Source organism: Plectropomus leopardus, chromosome 19, assembly GCF_026936395.1.
Source record: "Plectropomus leopardus strain MGB_pleo_1.0 chromosome 19, ASM2693639v1, whole genome shotgun sequence".
NCBI classification, from domain to species: domain Eukaryota; kingdom Metazoa; phylum Chordata; class Actinopteri; order Perciformes; family Serranidae; genus Plectropomus; species Plectropomus leopardus.
The window spans coordinates 5,071,596-5,093,766 of record NC_142194.1 but is presented as its reverse complement, the minus strand read 5'-3'; the positions used below and the strand labels follow the sequence as shown (position 1 = coordinate 5,093,766).

Sequence of the window (22,171 nt, the reverse complement as noted above, 5' to 3'; positions counted from 1 at the left end):
GAGCCTGCCATCGCGGGCAGACGTATTATTTACAGTATGATCGAGTGCTGCTGCCCCAGAATGGAGGGTTTGATTTTCCCCAGTGGCATCTTATCACAGGCACTGCGCTGCAGCTGCATTCCCCAGGAGTGAGTCACGTCCAGAGCCAGAGGCAAAGAGCTGCACCTTTCGGTTTTTATGCTCTCACTCGTCTCGTTCAAACAGTTGACAGACGGCATAAAAACGGACAAACACAAAGAATAATCGGAGTCACACCTTTATTTTTTTATGCACAGACAGACACACAAAGGTGAAAAGAGCAACCACAGGATATAAAGGACAAAACTCTTGGCAACACTAACAGAAGTATCTGTTCCAACTTGCAGAGTTTTGCTTGAAGGTTTATGAGGAGGAACATAAAATCTATTTTGGCGAATGCACCGATTTGGTTCAGTCGATAGTGCCCAGATAAAGTGCAGACACTGTATACTGCACCACTTTTCTGGTCTGGTGAAGGTGCTTGCTCACGGCCTAAAAATACCACCAGAGACAAGACAAGTGATATGATAAATGTTTGTCCTTGCAGTGCTCGGGTGATCATGCAAAATATCCAGATAATACACCCATTTATCACGCTGATAATGGCTTAGGAAGCAGCAAGTTTTCAGTTTCCATTCACCTGAATTTGTAGGATTTACTGAATTTGATTACTCTTCAACAATCATTTAACCCCTTATGAGCACAAGGGGTCAAAAATAGGCATAGGACAATGTTTCATTCAATAATCATCAAAATATGTCGTAAAACTACATTAAAATATAATAGAATCCTTTTACCTTACCTTCAATTAAGAAACACATTTGTATTGCATTACGGATAGGATACACTGTCTTTAGTACAAATGAACAAACAATCTTAAAAAGTCTGTTTTTTAGCTGTTTGAATCTTATCTTAGAATATGAAATATGCCCATGCTTGATTGAGATGTGTCGCTTTTTTTGAGGTTGGTGTCTACGCAGCCCGTTGAAGTTTTTTTTATTGTTGTTAATTGCTAATTTTCTGTTTCTAGGAAACTTTAGGAGTTTATTCAAAGAAACAATAGATGAATAGACAGTTATCCTATTGTTTTGTATTGTGTTTACCACTATTAAACTATTGAAACCAAATAAAATTTGACCTTTATCTGTTTGTGTTTCTCTTGCAGATGTGCCTGGATGTCCCTCTATGTACCACCACAGTGAGGGCTACCCAAACCCCCAGCACGGCAATGAAGGTAACACAGCTTAACTGTACCCGGATGACATGCGGAAATGCAAATTCAATGAAAATTGGCTGTTTAACTAAGATTTTGCAGGATGCTAAACCTAGCACAAAGCAATGCATAACAGGCTGTGTGTATTTTATGCAAAATGTTTTTCAACGTCTACACAACGGGAGTCACGGCCGTGGAATTCAACATGCAGAGTGACAAACACTAAATTGCTTAGAAAACCCGCCAGCAAGCGACAGGTTGTGTCCACTTCTGTCCCACACGTCATATTTTATGTTTTTTTTACAATAAACATCATTGTTCATGATCCTACCCTAAATTTCAAGTGGCATTTCAAAAGTCCAATCCCCCAAATTCTACCGGTACGCCTCGAAGCGTCTTGTCCTCCGCTCTGCTCTGCGAAAAATACATGCTGAGTCTATTTTTGCCAGAGGTGGACAGCGGCGGCGTCAAACCGCACAGAGCAGATCGTACCAGGCAGGAAGTCAAACAGTGGTGCATCTAGTCAACTTTCAAAATAAAATGCCTTGCACGGACTCAGGATCACATTCACTTAACCAGCGCTCTGCATTAACGCTCCTGCTAACAGCCTGTACATGAAATAGACATAAAGTAGGTAATAATTAAGACCAGCACTGTATCAAAAAACAAAACAAAACAAAAAAAGCTTAAAATCTCCTACATATCTATTTCGTTCATAATTGAAATATTAATTATTCATCTGTATCATTATTAAGATGGATGGTCACAAATCTTCTGTCTTTTCCATGTTTAACTGGATTTTTTTAAACTGATCTGTATAATTAATCAAGATGAGCATGTTTTTGACTGAAATGGCCAAAATTCTTTGGTCTACTTCAGTCACGGCTGGACTGCTGCACAACAAAGTGGGTAAAAAAACATCATTAAACATAATTTAAACAAACATAAAAGAAAAGCATATAGATATGTATCCTCAGCCACAGTAATGACTAAAAAGCACAATCTAAGCAAGCTGGCAGCTTCTAAAACGCTCAAGGAGCAGCGTCACCGATGTAATCTCGACACGCTGGACACGGTGGAATCGAGGCGTTGGATCTAACTTACTATAAGATGTAGGAACCTGTTCTAGAGGCCTCTGCCAAATTATATATTTTTTTTAGTAGGATAAATCATAGAGGTGTCAATATTTCGATTACATGTATCCCATCTCCTCTTGAGTGCTTTCTGCACTGAGTCTGCTGGTTAGAGCTCTGCGGTCATTGGCTAACCGGCGTAGAGAGTCCGTGTTTCCATTGGCTAACCGGCGGTGTGCCTATGTTTCCATTGGCAGAGGCTCTCCTCCACAGCCTCACCCCTGCCTCAAGAATCCCTGAATAAACACAACTCCTGGAAAAAGCACAGTATTCCCCAGCAACAAAAAGGAAACCAATCTCTCCCTTCACTCGCATTGTTTGTTTCACCATTTTGGGTTATTTAAAGTCTTAGTCGCTGAGGAGAAGAGATTTAGCATGACTCCTAAAGGCCCCAAAACATCCAAGTCTCTTTCTGAAGTTTCCAACGTGAAACCCTCTCAGTGAAGTGCTCTGGTAGAGTACACACTTGTTGGCTTAACGTTATTTATGCGTGAATAGCTCCTTGTATTTTGTTGGGATGGTATTCAAAGCTTGGCGCTGATCCCGACTGAGCAGCCTGTTTGTGCTCACATCGAGGCCCCTTAAATCTCTCACACAGCTCTCCTCCTGTCTTCCAGGCTATCTGTTTGAAAATGACTCCCGTGTGGTTCCAGAGAAGTTCGAAGGTGAGCCCGCTGCACCCGTAATCCCCTCTGCATTCACACACACTTTCAGTCCTCTCGGCGAGGCGTTAGCTGCATGACATCAGGTATCGAAGAGAAACTCGATACACCCGACCATCATCTTATATGGAGGTCAGGGATCCTCGTGTCAGAGGAACGTGGCTCTCTGCGTACTCTGAAGCTTAGTTAGAGGGTTTGGTTTCTCCGCACACACACGCTGCACAGCTCCTCTGTCACCGTGAGAAGACAGACGGGCAGTTTCTCGTGGTGTTGTTGCTTTTCGTGATTGACGCTAAAGGAGATTGAGTGGAGAGCCCGAAGGTGTCCGCACCGGTTGAACCAGCGAAGTGTGCAACTTCTCTGAGAGACAACAGCAGTAACGTAGCTGAGCGTCTCGTGTTCCCGCGCTTGTGTACAACATATCCAGTAACCCGTAAACAACCAGGAACCAATAACTGATCGGTGTCCGTTTACCCACATGTGGCTTCAGCCAGTATTCGTAATCATTTATTGGTTATATTTCTGCTGCAGGAAGAGTGCGTCTTCTGGCCGTGTTTTTGTTACATTCATACTGTTAAGTGCAGAAAATGCTCCATTGAAACCCTTTCACACTGACATTTTTGACCCCATCAAAGCATAAAAACATTATTATTGTTATTTGTGGGTGTCATTCTGGGCTTTTGCTGTGGAATTTGTCATTTTACTATTTTACTCCTATTTTTTTGTTTACCATATTTGGCATATTGAGAAAACATGTTATTTTCACGAGGTGCACTGTTACAGTCAGCGTTGCTGCAGATCAGTAACATATCCCAGGCTGTGATTTGCATGTAGTATACTGAAAATAATCATATTATTTAACTTTAGATAATTAGTGTCTTAAAGTTGTTGTAACCGATGGCAACCGAAGGCTCAGAATTTGTCGCCAGTTTGCTTTTAATGTGTGATTAATGTGGTGTGAATTTTAATCAGACTTTTAAAAAGTCAAAAATGGACTTTTGTAAAGTGTCTTTGAGGACCTTTGAACGTAAAGACGTTGGTCTTTATTATTATTATTCATTTCCTGAAATAATAGCCAACGGCAGCACCTTACTGTGCATCTCAGCTCACTGGCCTAAACACCTTCTTATTTCTGTCCTAACGAAGCGCGCTGCTGCCCTTTCACTGGTCAGCTTGATAAGCTGCAGTTAATAAGCAGTGATTCAGTTTGCGTCAGCGTGCAAACATGAATCATCGAGATAAGATGACCTTATGATGAACTGTTCCATTAGAAAAGAGACTTAGCAGCTGCTTCGATGGTCAAATTGTTCTGGTTTGTGTGGAACGTAAGAACCATTACGGACCGTAATTTAATGATTAGATCTTAAGGGTCTCATTCAGATTAAAGTGCCGAAAATGCATCAGATAACGATGGCCGAGTGTAAACAACAGCTGAAGCTGCAAATATGTTTGACCGGCTTCACCAACAGGTTTCTCCGTGAAACAGAGGCAGCGTTTTGACCCGCGATCGCGTCCCGTCAGCGCGCTGACCTCCTCTCCTCGTGTTGTTCCAGGTGAGGTGAAGCAGGAGGGCGGAGGTGTTTTTCGTGAGGGCACGCCTTACCAGCGCCGCGGCTCCTTGCAGCTCTGGCAGTTCCTGGTGGCCCTGCTGGACGACCCGGGCAACGCCCACTTCATCGCCTGGACCGGCCGCGGCATGGAGTTCAAACTCATCGAACCCGAAGAGGTACGTCTGAACATTTGCCAAAATGTTTTTGTTTGTTTGGAGACAATTTTAACCCTAAAACTGTGTCTTAATTTCAGGGGTAAAGGTGCCGTCTTACAGAATTTCCTTGATGAATTTGAGTGTTTATTTTTCATTTTTCCACCCTAAAATAAAAGACACATTTTTCTTCCTCTCACCTGAAGTGCTGTTTATTAATCTAGATTTTTTTTGGTGTGTTGGAGATATCAGTGGTAGCCTTGTGTTTGCAGTGTCTGACCATGACATGATGAGAAAAATGTCCAAAAAATAACCTGAAAAATAGTAAAAAATAGTAATAAAATTAAAATTAAATAAATAAAAGGTCAGAAAAGAGCAACATAATAAGGTCGCTCTTAAAAACTATAAGGATTTTCTAATTCAGTTTTAAATATGTTATTATGATAATTATAAATGTCTTTCACCTAGCTTTTTAAAAACAAATCTACTCATTTTTAGCATTTTATAGAATATTTTTTTACCAAGTTGCTCATTGTCGATTTTACCATGTTTTTGAGAGAAATGTCACCAATTTTTCTCGTGTTTCAAAGGTTTAAATACTTGTGAGAGGCGTCTGAAAGCAGCTCAGGAAAAGTTATGTCGCTCCAGGTTTTAAAGGTTAGAAAATTAAAAGTACCTCGATGTTCTGGAGGCCATAGTCTCTTCTTCTTTTTTCTGGACAGCATTTTATGTCACAGAGCGTACATTAATTCAGACGGTTCAGTTTCCCCGGCTGTCCAGAAATTTTTTAAAGTCAATTTAAGAACTATTAATTTAGGAGACGTCATTTGTGCATATAAAAGCTCTATAAGATATTACACGGGGAGACTTATTAGTGAAGTTATAATAAAATAATAATAAAATTAAAATAAAAAAGGGCAACATAATAAAGTCATCTATCCAATACTTTAACAAAATCTGGTCGTAAAGGTTTTACATATTTCACCCACATGGTCCGGAGTCCAATGAGCATACTTATAATCTAAAGTAATCTTTTCTATAACATAGATATTATTATTATTTACTGTATCTGTCCACTCCTGTATTTTGGGGGTTCAGGATGTAACCAGCGTCCTGTGAGGGCTTTTTTTGCAGGCAGAGGTCAGAATACCAAACACACATTTCTCAGAGGGCTTGCACTTTTATCACCTGAAATGTTTGAATCAAAGACATGAGTAATAAAAGCAGTGTTTTATGTGGCGTTACTGTTGGCCGTGTGCACAGATCGTGCAGAAGTGTGGATAGAGATCACAATGTTAATATAAATCTGATAAGTGCAGCACCGGCGTTATTCTCGGAACAAATGTATGTTAGCAGGGTTTTAAGGCGCTACTTAGATTAGAGCGATGAGAAGTGAGATTTGGCCACTTTTCCTCGTAGGTCTGTTCTCTGATCCGTCTTCCATTAGTCCCCCATTCATTATTCAACACGTGAAACGCTGGATTGATAAATGAAGGACGAGCGCTATCACTGAATCATCCAACACCCCCCCTCCCCCCGCTCTCACCTCCTCGCATTTCTTTAGTCCAGACATTTCTGCGATGTTTAAGTCTGCACTTTGATTGGACGCATCAGACCGTGTCCATTTAGGTGGGTCCTAATACGGATAGGTCTGTGCTGTGTTTTCCATTATCTTTTTACTGTACATTAAAAATGAATGGGCCAAGAGTTTTACAAGAGCAATTAGAGCTGAGAGCACACTCAGAGATCAAACGGGGCTGGATGGCCACTGTGGGATACGACCTGGCTCCTCCTGAGTCATGAATCTCTGCGTCCCGTCCCCGTCCCCGTCCCTGTCCCCGTCCCCGTCCCCCACCCGCTTTACACTTTCCTCCTCCGTCTCAGATGTTTGTCAGCATTAACATCAGTCGCTGTTGCGACGGGATTTGATGTGGCCCCCCTGCTTGCGTGGGGTTGTGAGGCGCTGATCAGAGTTCGTGGTCCCTCGTCAGCTGAGAGTTCAGTTTTGGGTTGTGGGTGTATTTCATGGCCTGCCTCTGACATCCAGCCATGACTCCTATTTCACTGCAAACACTGTGGGACTCTGGTTGCATTCAAGTGGTAATGGGTTACATAAAAAGGAAGTGAATCCACATGTGGGGACTCGCCCAGGTCTTGGCTTGTTGACGCCGTTTAGTTAAAGAGCAAAAGGGGACTCTGGCTGATCACCGAGGACCCCTAGTGGCCACAGCGTCAAAGTACAGACAACTGTGTCTAATTAGGATTTGGCAAAACCTAAGATGTAGGAACAAAACAGCTGACACAAATTTCTTCTGTTGACGTGTCATTGAAGGAAGGTTTTCAGGATCCCTACTGTCCTGGAAAACCTGGAAAAGTCATGGAATTTCACAATCGCATTTTCAAGGCCTAGAAAAGTCTTGAACTAGTAAAAAATAATTGAAAGTTTTGGAAAAAAACATGTAAATATGTTGTGTTTAATACATAAAAGTTTATTAAAGTAAATTTATAATCACAGATTTTACAAGTAAACAGGTTTCCATAATTTTTAAAGAAAACATGCCTTCCAAACCCACAGGACTATGGGTTTTGGATTCTTATTTTAAAAAATGGCGTTTTTTTAGTGTGTATGTTTATTTTTTTGTTTTTATAGGGTTGTATTTTAAGAAAACAGGTTTGAAAGGCATGTTTTCTTTAAAAAATCTCCAAAATAACACCATTTATGCAGCTACAAACTGTAAAAACGGTCCTTGAGCACATTATGTGGGCTGCTGAAATTATGTTTGAACAGAGTTTGAATCTGTGTTTAAAAAAAAATGATGGGCGAGAAAAAAAAAAACACTTTGGGTTGTTTAAAAGTCATGGAAACGTTTTGAAATTTTGTTCATGAAAATGTGTGGGAACCCTTGGTTTTATTCTTAACCCCTAAAAACCATCCAAATATTCGCTCGCCTTTTTAAATGACCCTCACCAAAGCTGAGCTAAGACAGAAGTGTAACCGCAGTGGTTTCCTTTTCTTCAGTCTTCTCCGTTTTTCTGACTCCTCGTTCTCCTCCTCAGGTTGCCAGGCTGTGGGGCATGCAGAAGAACCGTCCAGCCATGAACTATGACAAGCTCAGTCGCTCTCTGCGCTATTACTATGAGAAGGGAATCATGCAGAAGGTACGAAACACACCCTTTTTAAAATTTTAATTCAAATTTGGTCTTATATTGAGCTATCATAGACTTGTTTGAAAAGTTCAAAATTTGCTGAAGTGTATTCATAGGGCGCTGCATCAGGTTTACTTAAAACGTGTTCTTTCTGTAACTATTATGGTCTTTTAAATTAAATTACTTTTGCTAAAACCTCATGCTCGCTTTAGTTATATGTTTCTTTTATGCTGTTTTGAACTTTTTATACTCTGACGTGTGTGTGCTGTTTTGGATGACATGCTATAGTATGACATTTTTATGCCGTTGTAGACAGCAGCTAAAGTGGCACAGGGGAGTAACTCTATAGCATGTTGTCCAAAATAGTCTGAAAGTCTTAATACAGCGTGTCGTTAAAATCAGCATGAAAAAATGCCGTCATCGTGTCTGTCTTCCACCAGGTGGCGGGGGAGCGCTATGTTTACAAGTTTGTGTGTGAGCCAGAGGCGCTCATCTCCCTGGCCTTCCCCGACAATCAGCGGCCCAGCCTGAAGGCCGAGTTTGAGCGCTATGTCAACGAGGAGGACACGGTGCCCTTGTCCCACCTGGACGAGGGCGTGCCCTACGCCACAGAACAAGCCCCCCAAAACATGGGCCCCCAGCCCTACTCCAAAGGCTACATGTACTAAAGCCAGCCCCCACACTCCTCCCCACCTTCAGACATCTCCCTGTTGTACCAACCCATCATCATACACACCCCGAAACCCCACGCACCTCTTGCACACGCCCACCCCATCCATTGTATATAAGGCTATGGTGTTTTTGTTTTAAATTAATCTCATTAGGGATTTTTTGTTTTGTTTTTAAGAGCTGCATTCCCCTCACATCTGAGGCCTATTCAATCCATAAACATGACTGTGATTGAAGAGATTGCTTAATAAATACCCATAATACCCAAAACCCGAAGCCCCGAGTATTCTTATTATTCTTATTTTTTTTTTGGTTTTTTTTGTTTGCATGCAATAATTCAGAGGTAGCAGCTAGTGAAGGTGCATCCCATGATTTTTTATTTACACATATCAATTAAGAGATAAGGAAGTTTCATAGAAAATACAACGACTTCAGCAGAAACAAGGAAATAACTGGATATAAGGTAAGTAAATCAATGGAGTGTTTACCACAATATTTCAGTATAACTTGTCTCTCTTACAGTTTAACCTGTTAAGCCTAACTTGTCTTTCTTACAGATTTTCTGCTTGTTACGAGCCTGAGGAACAGGAGGTCGTCAGCGTCGTCTGAAGGCGCGGGAGATTCTCCAAGCATTTGGTTCCTCATAGCGGTTGTAGAGAGGTTCCAGCTTCTGCTGCTTCTTCTGTCGACTGAGGCGCGTAGGATCAGCAACTCTGTAGAAGGCCGGTGCAAACTCCACAAGCCAACGTGGGTCAATGGTTGTCACCTCCCGCATGTACTCCTTGGTGGTAAGTACCAACTCATGGTACACAAGCCTGCAGAAAAAACAATTAGAACAGTTACTACTGATAAGAACTGCCATGGATTGTTTGCTATAATATCACAGTTTGAGCTGGATTTTGGACCCCATACAGTATGCATTGTTTCCCATTTCCCCAAAATGTCCAAAAAAAATCTGAAAACCACATAACACAGGGCTAGAAACACCTCAGAATGGTATAAAATAGCGTACTGTGACACACCATAGCATTAAAATGTACAAATTTGGCCAAAAACATCTTAATGTAGCATGTCGAAAAAAGCTGAAAACACCTCAGAACAGCATAAAATAGCATACTAAGACACGCCATAGCAATAAATGTTGCAAATGTTCCTCAAAACACTTTAATATCGCATGTTGAAAAATTGACCAAAAAAGCAAGGCTATAGTATGGCAAAAATGTCAAAAAATGACCTCTCCAAAAAATAACCGAAAACACCTCAAAACAGCATAAAATAGCGTGCTGAAACACGCCATAGCAATAAAACTTGCATATATGGCCAAAAACACTTTAATATAGCATGTTGACAAAATTGACCAAAAAAGCAAGGCTATAGTATGGCAAAAATGTCAAAAAATGACCTCTCCAAAAAATAACCGAAAACACCTCAAAACAGCATAAAATAGCGTGCTGAAACACGCCATAGCAATAAAACTTGCAAATGTTCCTCAAAACACTTTAATATCGCATGTTGAAAAATTGACCAAAAAAGCAAGGCTATAGTATGGCAAAAATGTCAAAAACTGACATCTCCAAAAAACAGACAAAAACACCTCAAAACCGCATAAAATAGCGTGCTAATACACGCCATAGCAATAAAACTTGCAAATATGGCCAAAAACACTTTAATATAGCATGTTGAAAAATTGACCAAAAAAGCAAGGCTATAGTATGGCAAAAATGTCAAAAACTGACATCTCCAAAAAACAGACAAAAACACCTCAAAACCGCATAAAATAGCGTGCTAATACACGCCATAGCAATAAAACTTGCAAATGTTCCTCAAAACACTTTAATATCGCATGTTGACAAAATTGACCAAGAAAGCAAGGCTATAGTATGGCAAAAATGTCAAAAAGTGACCTGTCCAAAAAACAGACAAAAACACCTCAAAACAGCATAAAATAGCGTGCTAATACACGCCATAGCAATAAAACTTGCATATATGGCCAAAAACACTTTAATATAGCATGTTGACAAAATTGACCAAAAAAGCAAGGCTATAGTATGGCAAAAATGTCAAAAAGTGACCTGTCCAAAGAACAGCCAAAAACACCTCAAAACAGCATAAAATAGCGTGCTAATACACGCCATAGCAATAAAACTTGCAAATGTTGCTCAAAACACTTTAATATCGCATGTTGAAAAATTGACCAAAAAAGCAAGGCTATAGTATGGCAAAAATGTCAAAACTGACATCTCAAAAAACAGACAAAAACACCTCAAAACAGCATAAAATAGCGTTCTAATACACGCCATAGCAATAAAACTTGCAAATGTTCCTCAAAACACTTTAATATCGCATGTTGAAAAATTGACCAAAAAAGCAAGGCTATAGTATGGCAAAAATGTCAAAAAATGACCTCTCCAAAAAATAACCGAAAACACCTCAAAACAGCATAAAATAGCGTGCTGAAACACACCATAGCAATAAAACTTGCAAATGTTGCTCAAAACACTTTAATATCGCATGTTGAAAAATTGACCAAAAAAGCAAGGCTATAGTATGGCAAAAATGTCAAAAACTGACATCTCCAAAAAACAGACAAAAACACCTCAAAACAGCATAAAATAGCGTGCTGAAACACGCCATAGCAATAAAACTTGCATATATGGCCAAAAACACTTTAATATAGCATGTTGAAAAATTGACCAAAAAAGCAAGGCTATAGTATGGCAAAAATGTCAAAAACTGACATCTCCAAAAAACAGACAAAAACACCTCAAAACAGCATAAAATAGCGTGCTGAAACACGCCATAGCAATAAAAATTGCATATGGCCTCAAAACACTTTAATATAGCATGTTGACAAAATTGACCAAAAAAGCAAGGCTATAGTATGGCAAAAATGTCAAAAAGTGACCTGTCCAAAAAACAGCCAAAAACACCTCAAAACAGCATAAAATAGCGTGCTAATACACGCCATAGCAATAAAACTTGCAAATGTTCCTCAAAACACTTTAATATCGCATGTTGAAAAATTGACCAAAAAAGCAAGGCTATAGTATGGCAAAAATGTCAAAAAGTGACATCTCCAAAAAACAGACAAAAACACCTCAAAACAGCATAAAATAGCGTGCTAATACACGCCATAGCAATAAAACTTGCTAATATGGCCAAAAACACTTTAATATAGCATGTTGAAAAATTGACCAAGAAAGCAAGGCTATAGTATGGCAAAAATGTCAAAAAATGACCTCACCAAAAAACAGCCGAAAACACCCGAAAACAGCATAAAATAGCGTGCTAATACACGCCAAAGCAATAAAACGTGCAAATATGGCCAAAAACACTTTAATATAGCATGTTGAAAAATTGACCAAGAAAGCAAGGCTATAGTATGGCAAAAATGTCAAAAAGTGACCTGTCCAAAAAACAGCCAAAAACACCTCAAAACAGCATAAAATAGCGTGCTAATACACGCCATAGCAATAAAACTTGCAAATGTTCCTCAAAACACTTTAATATCGCATGTTGAAAAATTGACCAAAAAAGCAAGGCTATAGTATGGCAAAAATGTCAAAAAGTGACCTGTCCAAAAAACAGCCAAAAACACCTCAAAACAGCATAAAATAGCGTGCTAATACACGCCATAGCAATAAAACTTGCAAATGTTGCACAAAACACTTTAATATCGCATGTTGAAAAATTGACCAAAAAAGCAAGGCTATAGTATGGCAAAAATGTCAAAAAGTGACCTGTCCAAAAAACAGACAAAAACACCTCAAAACCGCATAAAATAGCGTGCTAATACACGCCATAGCAATAAAACTTGCTAATATGGCCAAAAACACTTTAATATAGCATGTTGAAAAATTGACCAAGAAAGCAAGGCTATAGTATGGCAAAAATGTCAAAAAGTGACATCTCCAAAAAACAGACAAAAACACCTCAAAACAGCATAAAATAGCGTGCTAATACACGCCATAGCAATAAAACTTGCAAATGTTCCTCAAAACACTTTAATATCGCATGTTGAAAAATTGACCAAAAAAGCAAGGCTATAGTATGGCAAAAATGTCAAAAAATGACCTCTCCAAAAAATAACCGAAAACACCTCAAAACAGCATAAAATAGCGTGCTGAAACACGCCATAGCTATAAAACTTGCAAATGTTGCACAAAACACTTTAATATTGCATGTTTAAAAATTGACCAAGAAAGCAAGGCTATAGTATGGCAAAAATGTCAAAAAGTGATATCTCCAAAAAACAGCCAAAAACACCTCAAAACAGCATAAAATAGCGTACTAATACATGCCATAGCAATAAAACTTGCAAATATGGCCAAAAACACTTTAATATCGCATGTCGAAAAAATGACCAAGAAAGCAAGGCTATAGTATGGCAAAAATGTCAAAAAGTGATCTGTCCAAAAAACAGACAAAAACACCTCAAAACCGCATAAAATAGCGTGCTAATACACGCCATAGCAATAAAACTTGCAGAAATGGCCAAAAACACTTTAATATCGCATGTCGAAAAAATGACCAAGAAAGCAAGGCTATAGTATGGCAAAAATGTCAAAAAGTGATCTGTCCAAAAAACAGACAAAAACACCTCAAAACCGCATAAAATAGCGTGCTAATACACGCCATAGCAATAAAACTTGCAGAAATGGCCAAAAACACTTTAATATCGCATGTCGAAAAAATTGACCAAAAAAGCAAGGCTATAGTATGGCAAAAATGTCAAAAAGTGACATCTCCAAAAAACAACCGAAAACACCTCAAAACAGCCTAAAATAGCGTGCTAATACACGCCATAGCAATAAAACTTGCAAATGTTCCTCAAAACACTTTAATATCGCATGTCGAAAAAATTGACCAAAAAAACAAGGCTATAGTATGGCAAAAATGTCAAAAACTGACATCTCCAAAAAACAGACAAAAACACCTCAAAACCGCATAAAATAGCGTGCTGAAACACGCCATAGCAATAAAACTTGCATATATGGCCAAAAAGGCCATAATATAGCATGTCGAAAAAATTGACCAAGAAAGCAAGGCTATAGTATGGCAAAAACGTCAAAAAGTGACCTGTCCAAAAAACAGCCAAAAACACCTCAAAACAGCATAAAATAGCGTGCTGAAACACACCATAGCAATAAAACTTGCAAATGTTGCTCAAAACACTTTAATATAGCATGTCGAAAAAATTGACCAAGAAAGCAAGGCTATAGTATGGCAAAAATGTCAAAAAGTGACATCTCCAAAAAACAGACAAAAACACCTCAAAACCGCATAAAATAGCGTGCTAATACACACCATAGCAATAAAACTTGCAAATGTTCCTCAAAACACTTAAATATCGCATGTTGAAAAATTGACCAAAAAAGCAAGGCTATAGTATGGCAAAAATGTCAAAAAGTGACATCTCCAAAAAACAACCGAAAACACCTCAAAACAATCTAAAATACTGTGCTGAGACACGCGACAGCAATAACACTTGCAGAAATGGCCAAAAACACTTTAATATCGCATGTCGAAAAAATTGACCAAAAAAGCAAGGCTATAGTATGGCAAAAATGTCAAAAAGTGACCTGTCCAAAAAACAGACAAAAACACCTCAAAACAGCATAAAATAGCGTGCTAATACACGCCATAGCAATAAAACTTGCAGAAATGGCCAAAAACACTTTAATATAGCATGTCGAAAAAATGACCAAGAAAGCAAGGCTATAGTATGGCAAAAACGTCAAAAAGTGACCTGTCCAAAAAACAGCCAAAAACACCTCAAAACAGCATAAAATAGCGTGCTAATACACGCCATAGCAATAAAACTTGCAAATATGGCCAAAAACACTTTAATATAGCATGTCGAAAAAATTGACCAAGAAAGCAAGGCTATAGTATGGCAAAAATGTCAAAAAGTGACATCTCCAAAAAACAGCCAAAAACACCTCAAAACCGCATAAAATAGCGTGCTAATACACGCCATAGCAATAAAACTTGCAGAAATGGCCAAAAACACTTTAATATAGCATGTCGAAAAAATGACCAAGAAAGCAAGGCTATAGTATGGCAAAAACGTCAAAAAGTGACCTGTCCAAAAAACAGCCAAAAACACCTCAAAACAGCATAAAATAGCGTGCTAATACACGCCATAGCAATAAAACTTGCAAATGGCCAAAAACACTTTAATATAGCATGTCGAAAAATTGACCAAGAAAGCAAGGCTATAGTATGGCAAAATGTCAAAAAATGACCTCTCCAAAAAATAACCGAAAACACCTCAAAACAGCATAAAATAGCGTGCTGAAACACGCCATAGCTATAAAACTTGCAAATGTTGCACAAAACACTTTAATATCGCATGTTGAAAAATTGACCAAAAAAGCAAGGCTATAGTATGGCAAAAATGTCAAAAAGTGACTTCTCCAAAAAACAGCCAAAAACACCTCAAAACAGCATAAAATAGCGTGCTAATACACGCCATAGCAATAAAACTTGCTAATATGGCCAAAAACACTTTAATATAGCATGTTGAAAAATTGACCAAGAAAGCAAGGCTATAGTATGGCAAAAATGTCAAAAAGTGACATCTCCAAAAAACAACCGAAAACACCTCAAAACAGCATAAAATAGCGTACGAATACACGCCATAGCAATAAAACTTGCAGAAATGGCCAAAAACACTTTAATATAGCATGTTGAAAAAATTGACCAAGAAAGCAAGGCTATAGTATGGCAAAAATGTCAAAAAGTGACATCTCCAAAAAACAGACAAAAACACCTCAAAACAGCATAAAATAGCGTACTAATACATGCCATAGCAATAAAACTTGCAGAAATGGCCAAAAACACTTTAATATCGCATGTCGAAAAAATTGACCAAAAAAGCAAGGCTATAGTATGGCAAAAATGTCAAAAAGTGACATCTCCAAAAAACAGACAAAAACACCTCAAAACAGCATAAAATAGCGTGCTAATACACGCCATAGCAATAAAACTTGCAGAAATGGCCAAAAACACTTTAATATAGCATGTCGAAAAAATTGACCAAAAAAGCAAGGCTATAGTATGGCAAAAATGTCAAAAAGTGACTTCTCCAAAAAACAGACAAAAACACCTCAAAACCGCATAAAATAGCGTGCTGAGACACGCGACAGCAATAACACTTGCAGAAATGGCCAAAAACACTTTAATATAGCATGTCGAAAAAATTGACCAAGAAAGCAAGGCTATAGTATGGCAAAAATGTCAAAAAGTGACATCTCCAAAAAACAACCGAAAACACCTCAAAACAGCCTAAAATAGCGTACTAAGACATGCCATACCAATAAAACTTGCAAATGTTCCTCAAAACACGTTAATATTGCATGTTGAAAAATTGACCAAGAAAGCAAGGCTATAGTATGGCAAAAATGTCAAAAAGTGACATCTCCAAAAAACAGACAAAAACACCTCAAAACCGCATAAAATAGCGTGCTAATACACGCCATAGCAATAAAACTTGCAGAAATGGCCAAAAACACTTTAATATCGCATGTTGAAAAATTGACCAAGAAAGCAAGGCTATAGTATGGCAAAAATGTCAAAAAGTGACCTATCCAAAAAACAGACAAAAACACCTCAAAACAGCATAAAATAGCGTACGAATACACGCCATAGCAATAAAACTTGCAGAAATGGCCAAAAACACTTTAATATAGCATGTCGAAAAAATTGACCAAAAAAGCAAGGCTATAGTATGGCAAAAATGTCAAAAAGTGACATCTCCAAAAAACAGACAAAAACACCTCAAAACAGCATAAAATAGCGTGCTAATACACGCCATAGCAATAAAACTTGCAGAAACGGCCAAAAAAAACTTTAATATAGCATGTCGAAAAACTTGACCAAGAAAGCAAGGCTATAGTATGGCAAAAATGTCAAAAAGTGACCTGTCCAAAAAACAGCCAAAAACACCTCAAAACAGCATAAAATAGCGTGCTAATACACGCCATAGCAATAAAACTTGCAGAAATGGCCAAAAACACTTTAATATCGCATGTCGAAAAAATTGACCAAAAAAGCAAGGCTATAGTATGGCAAAAATGTCAAAAAGTGACATCTCCAAAAAACAGACAAAAACACCTCAAAACAGCATAAAATAGCAGTGCTGAAATGACACGCACTACCATAGCAATAAAACTTGCAGAAATGGCCAAAACATCTATTGTATACAATACCGCCATAACATTGCAAATATGAAAAATATGACCAAGAAAGTGAACAGCAAGGCTATAGTATGGCAACAATGTAACGCAAATGTTGCTCAAAAAGCATGATTGAATCTGTCAAAAATCCAAAAACAAAGACAAAAAACACCTCAAAACAGCATAAATAAGCGTGCTAATACTAACATAGCAATAAAACTTTACCAAATGGCCTCAAAAACACTTACAGCATGTTGGAAAAATTGACCAAAAAAGCAAGGCTATAGTATGGCAAAACGCTAAAAATGACCTCTTCACCAAAATAACCGAAAACACCTCAAAACAGCATAAAATGGCGTTAGCAAAACAACGCTTATAGCTATCAAATAGCAAATGATTACTCAAAACACTTTAATATAGTTATGTTTAAAAATTGACCAAGAAAGCAAGGCTATAGTATAGCAAAATGTCAAAGTGTGATATCTCAAAAAACATAGCTAAAAACACCTCAAAACCGCCTTAAATATAAAATAAGCGTAATCTAATACATGCCTATAGCAATAAAACTTGCAAATATGTTCCTCAAAACACTTAAATATCGCATGTTGAAAAAACTGACCAAAAAAGCAAGGCTATAGTATATGGCAAAATGTCAAAAGTGACATCTGTCCAAAAAACAGACTAAAAAACACCTCAAAACCGTGATAAAATAACGTGGTGCTGAAGACAACGCAGACAGCAATAACACTTGCACCCGAAATGGCCAAAAACACTTTAATATCGCATATAGAAAAAATTGACCAAGAAAGCAAGGCTATAGTATGGCAAAAAATGTCAAAAGTGACATCTGTCAAAAACATGAACAAAACACCTCAAAACAGCATAAAATAGCGTGCCCCAATACATGCCATATAACAATAAAACTTTGCAAATGGCCAAAAACACTTTAATAATATGCATGTTGAAAAATTGACCAAAAAGTTAAGGCTATAGTATATGGCAAAAATGTCAAAAATTGACATCTCCAAAAACAGACCAAAAACACCTCAAAATCAGCATAAAATAGCGTGCTAATATACGCATAAAGCAACATATAAAACTTGCCTAGAAAGCGGCCAAAAACACTTTTAATATCGCATGTCCTGAAAAATTGACCAAAAGAAAGCAAGGCTATAGTATGGCAAAATATCAAAAGTGACATCTCCAAAAACAGACAAAAGCACTCAAAACCGCGACATAAAATAAGCGTGCATAATACGCCATCATACTAAACTTGCAGAAATATATGTTAAAAAATACATTTTAATATAAGCATGTTGAAAAATTGACCAAGAAAGGCACAGGTATAGTATGGCAAAAGCGATCAAAATATAATGACTCTCACCAAAAAAAAAATAAATAAAAACACCTCAAACAGCATAAAAATAGCTGCTAATACCGACATCGCCATAGCAATAAAACTTGCGAATGTTGCTCAAAAGACACTAATATAGCATGTCGAAAAAATGACCAAGAAAGCAAGGCTATAGTATGGCAAAATGTTGCGTCAAAAAGTGACGTACATCAAAAAACAATACAAAACACCTCAAAACCGCATAAAATAAGAGTGCTAATACAACGCTTATAGCAATAAAACTTGCAATATGGCCAAAAACACTTAATAGCATGTCGAAAAATGACCAAGAAAGCAAGGCTATAGAATGGCAAAATGTCAAAAGTGACATGTCTCAAAAAACAACCGAAAACACCTCAAAACAGCATCTAAATGGCGTTTTAACATTTAAACACGACCATAGCCAATAAAACTTTACAAATGTTCTCAAAACACATTAATATCGCATGTTGCGAAAAATTGACCAAAAAGCAAGGCTATAGTATGGCAAAAATGTCAAAAAAGTGACCTGTCAAAAAACAGCCAAAAACACCTCAAACAGCATAAAATAAGCGTGCTGAGACACGCCATAGCAATAAAACTTGCAGAAATGGCCAAAAAACATTATAATATAGCATGTATCGAAAAAAATTGACCAAAAAGCACCAAGGCTAGTGAAGTATGCTTAAAAATGTCAAATAACTGTTGGACGCTTGTCCAAACGGCAAAAGCATACTCAAACTGGCATGCATATTTAATGTGGTTTTGAAAGGTTTGTTTTTGTTTAGATACAGGCCGGCCTGCTGTATAACAATGGAATCAACTTACCAAGAAATGAGCCACAAAACACTTTAAATATAGCATCTCGAAAAAGTGTAGCCAATGACTAAAGGCTATAGTATGGCAAGCGTCAAGTGACCTGATCCAATTAATTTTATCTAAAAACACCTCAAAACTGTCTCGAACTTTTGCCATAAAATAGTGATTTTTTTCTAATACAGCATCGCTTGTATAACAATAAAACTTGCAAATTGATGTATGCCACAAAACGCTTTAATATACATGTTGAAAAAATTGAGTATAAAAGCAAAGGCTATAATTATGGCTTGAAATACTATACAAATAAAGCTGACCTCTCTACAAGGTCATATTTTGCCTTTCTTTGAAAACACCTATAAAACAGCACATAAAATAAGCTGTATTTTCTTTTTTGCCACATAAACCATAGCAATATTACCGTAAGCTTCCACAGCAATATTTGCAAAACTTGCATATGTAGTAAAGCCATAATATAGCATGTCTGATAAAATGACCAAAGAAATTATTTTAGGCTTTATCGGTATGGCAAAATGTCAAAAAAGTGACATCTCAAACCTTTGTTTTTGGTCACGGCCGAAAACACCTCAAAACAGCATAAATTTGTAGCGTGCTGATATACGGCGTGTTTCAGCACGCTTACTTTGCAAATTATTTGAGGTGTTTTTATTATTTTTGACCGCGCTTTAATATAGCATTTTGCCGAAAAAATGACCAAGAAAGCAAGGCTTTTTTAATGGTATGGCAAAAGCGATCAATTGAAATGTGACCATTTCTGTAAAAACATTGCCAAAAACACCTCAAAACAGCAACATAAAATAAGCGTGCTATTGAAACAACGCCATAGCAATAAAACTTGCATATTTAGTAATTTTAGACCATAATTACTACTTTATCATGTGGAAATTTTCAACATGACCAGAAAGCAAGGCTATAGTATGGCAAAAACTGCAAAAGTGACATCTTGTTTCAAGTAAAACAGCCTTATTTTATGCTGTTTTTGAGGTGTTTTTGGCAAAACAGCATAAAATAGACGTGCTAGCCAAGACTGCGCCTTGCCATAACGTAATCAAAACTTTACAAGATTATGGCCAAAGACCAATCTGTAAAGTTTTATTGCTGGCATGGAAAAAAATTCAGCCAAGAAACTTATTTATGCTATAATTATGGCAAAATGTTTTGAGAGGATCATTTTTTTGACATTTTGCCCAAAACTATACAGCCAAAATTTTTCAACATGCGTCAAAACAGTTTTTGGCATTTCAAGTTTTATAGCTAAGGCGTGTTTGCAAAACACGCTATTTTATGCAATGTTTTGAGGTGTTTTTACGGTTTTTTGCAGAATGTCACTTTGACGCTCAAAGACTATTAATATCTTTGCATTTTGAAAAATTGACCAAGAAAACAAGCAAGGCTATAGTATGGCAAAAAATGCGATCAAAAATGACCTCTCAAAAAACAAGTGTGTTTCAGCACCTCAAAACAGCTGTTTTGATAAAATAGCGTTTTTGAGGAGGTACCGCCATAGCAATAAAACTTGCTTTCTTGTCAGATATGGCCAAAAATACTATGGTCTTTAATATCGCATGTTGAAAAATTGACCATATGGTTTCAGCAAGGCTATGGTATGTATGCAAAAATGTTTTGAGGTCAAAAAATGACCTCACTCAAAAACGGAGATGTCTTAAAAACACCTCAAAACAGCTTTTGCATAAAATAGCGTTGCTTTTAAGACAACGCCATAGCTATATTATGGTCTTTTGGCCAATAGCATTATGGTTGTTAAAAAACGCTATTTATAGCATGTCGAAAAAATTGGTGTTTTTAGCTGTTTTTTGAACAAGGTCATATAGTATGCTGTACAAAGCGTCAAACTAAGTGACCTGTATCAAAAACATTTGGTCCCGGCTTACCTCAAAACAGCATAAAATAAAATCGTATTGGCCATTTCTGCAAGTTTTGAGCAATAAAATTGCATTTGCAAAAACTGTTATGCGTTTTGTTTTGATTATAGCATGTTGAAAAAGGTCACTTGACCAAGCTTTTAAGCAAGGCTATAGTATGGCAAAAATGTCAAAAGTGACCTGTCAACATGCTATATTATGGTCTTTTTAGACAAAACAGTTTTATTATAGCGTTATTTGTTACAGCATAAAATAAGCGTTTTGAGGTGTTTTTGGCTGTTTTGAGATCACTTTTGACGCCATTTTAAGCAATAAATAGACTTGCAAATGTTGGTCACAAGAACACTTTAATATACATGTCGATGTTAAAGAAAAATGTTTTTGGCCAAAAATTTCTGTAAAGGCTTTTATAGTATGGCTTGTTTCAGCTTATTTTATGCTGTTTGGTGTTTTTATTGTTTTTGAAAATGTGACCTGTCCAAAAAAACAGACAAAATAGCCTCAAAACAGCATCATTTTTTCCAACAATAGCGTGCTAATACGCCATAATAGCAATAAAACTTGCTATAGCTTGTTCCTCAGCACGTTATTTTATGCTGTTAATACTAGCATTGTTTGAGGTCAAAACTTGACGTTTTGCAAGGCTATAGCCTTGTATGGCAAAAATGTCAAAAAATGGTAACCTCTATGTCAAAGCAACATCTAAAGCACCTATAAAACAGCATAAAATAGCTGATGCTGAGGTGTTTTTATTGTTTTTTTGAGATCAAAAATACTTGCAAATGCTTGCCATACTATATTCGTTTTGATCACTTTTAATGGATACGCGTTATATGTATGGAAAATATTAAAGACCAATCTGGGTAAGTTTTATTGCTATGATGGTTTCGCTAACGCTTATTTTATGTGTGTTTTGAGTGTCAAAAGTGACTTCTCCAAACAGACGTAAAAACATTTTGCCTCAAAACTTTGCTTTTGGCATAAATGATATTAAAAACAGCGTGCTGAGACGCGTGTAACAATATTTTACTTGCAGAAATGGCGTGTTGGCCAAGCACTTTAATATAGCATGTGAGGAAAAATTGACCAAGAAAAGCAAGGGTTATTTTTGAGTATGGCAAAAATGCGTCATTTTTCCACATGCTGTTATGGTCTTTAAAAAATATGACAAGTTTGACACCTCAAAACAGCATAAAATAGCTGAGTGACTAAGACCGCATGTTCAATGAAACTTTGCACAGTATAGTTCCTCTTTTTGACGTTTTTGCCATACTAGCATGTTTAGAAAATTGACCAAGAAAACCGTTACGTTAAAAGGCTATAGTTATGGACAAAAATTTTTGTCAAAAGTGACC

The 22,171-nt window shown here is 37.3% G+C and overlaps 2 protein-coding genes across 2 annotated transcripts in view; one reads left to right on the top strand and one right to left on the bottom strand.

Annotated features, from left to right (window-relative positions):
* etv4 (ETS variant transcription factor 4) overlaps positions 1-8,814 on the top strand; it is a 48,659-nt gene extending 39,845 nt beyond the window's left edge. Inside the window, exons 8-12 of the mRNA XM_042507809.2 lie at positions 1,184-1,252; positions 2,982-3,029; positions 4,580-4,752; positions 7,786-7,887; positions 8,316-8,814. Coding sequence (XP_042363743.2) covers positions 1,184-1,252; positions 2,982-3,029; positions 4,580-4,752; positions 7,786-7,887; positions 8,316-8,543 — 620 coding nt within the window. The 3' untranslated portion in view covers positions 8,544-8,814. The remainder of the gene's footprint in view (positions 1-1,183; positions 1,253-2,981; positions 3,030-4,579; positions 4,753-7,785; positions 7,888-8,315) is intronic.
* An 84-nt stretch (positions 8,815-8,898) lies between these two features.
* Positions 8,899-22,171, bottom strand: part of LOC121937852 (ATP-dependent RNA helicase DHX8-like) — a 46,189-nt gene continuing 32,916 nt past the window's right edge. The window contains exon 23 of the mRNA XM_088069673.1: positions 8,899-9,359. Coding sequence (XP_087925799.1) covers positions 9,140-9,359 — 220 coding nt within the window. The 3' untranslated portion in view covers positions 8,899-9,139. The remainder of the gene's footprint in view (positions 9,360-22,171) is intronic.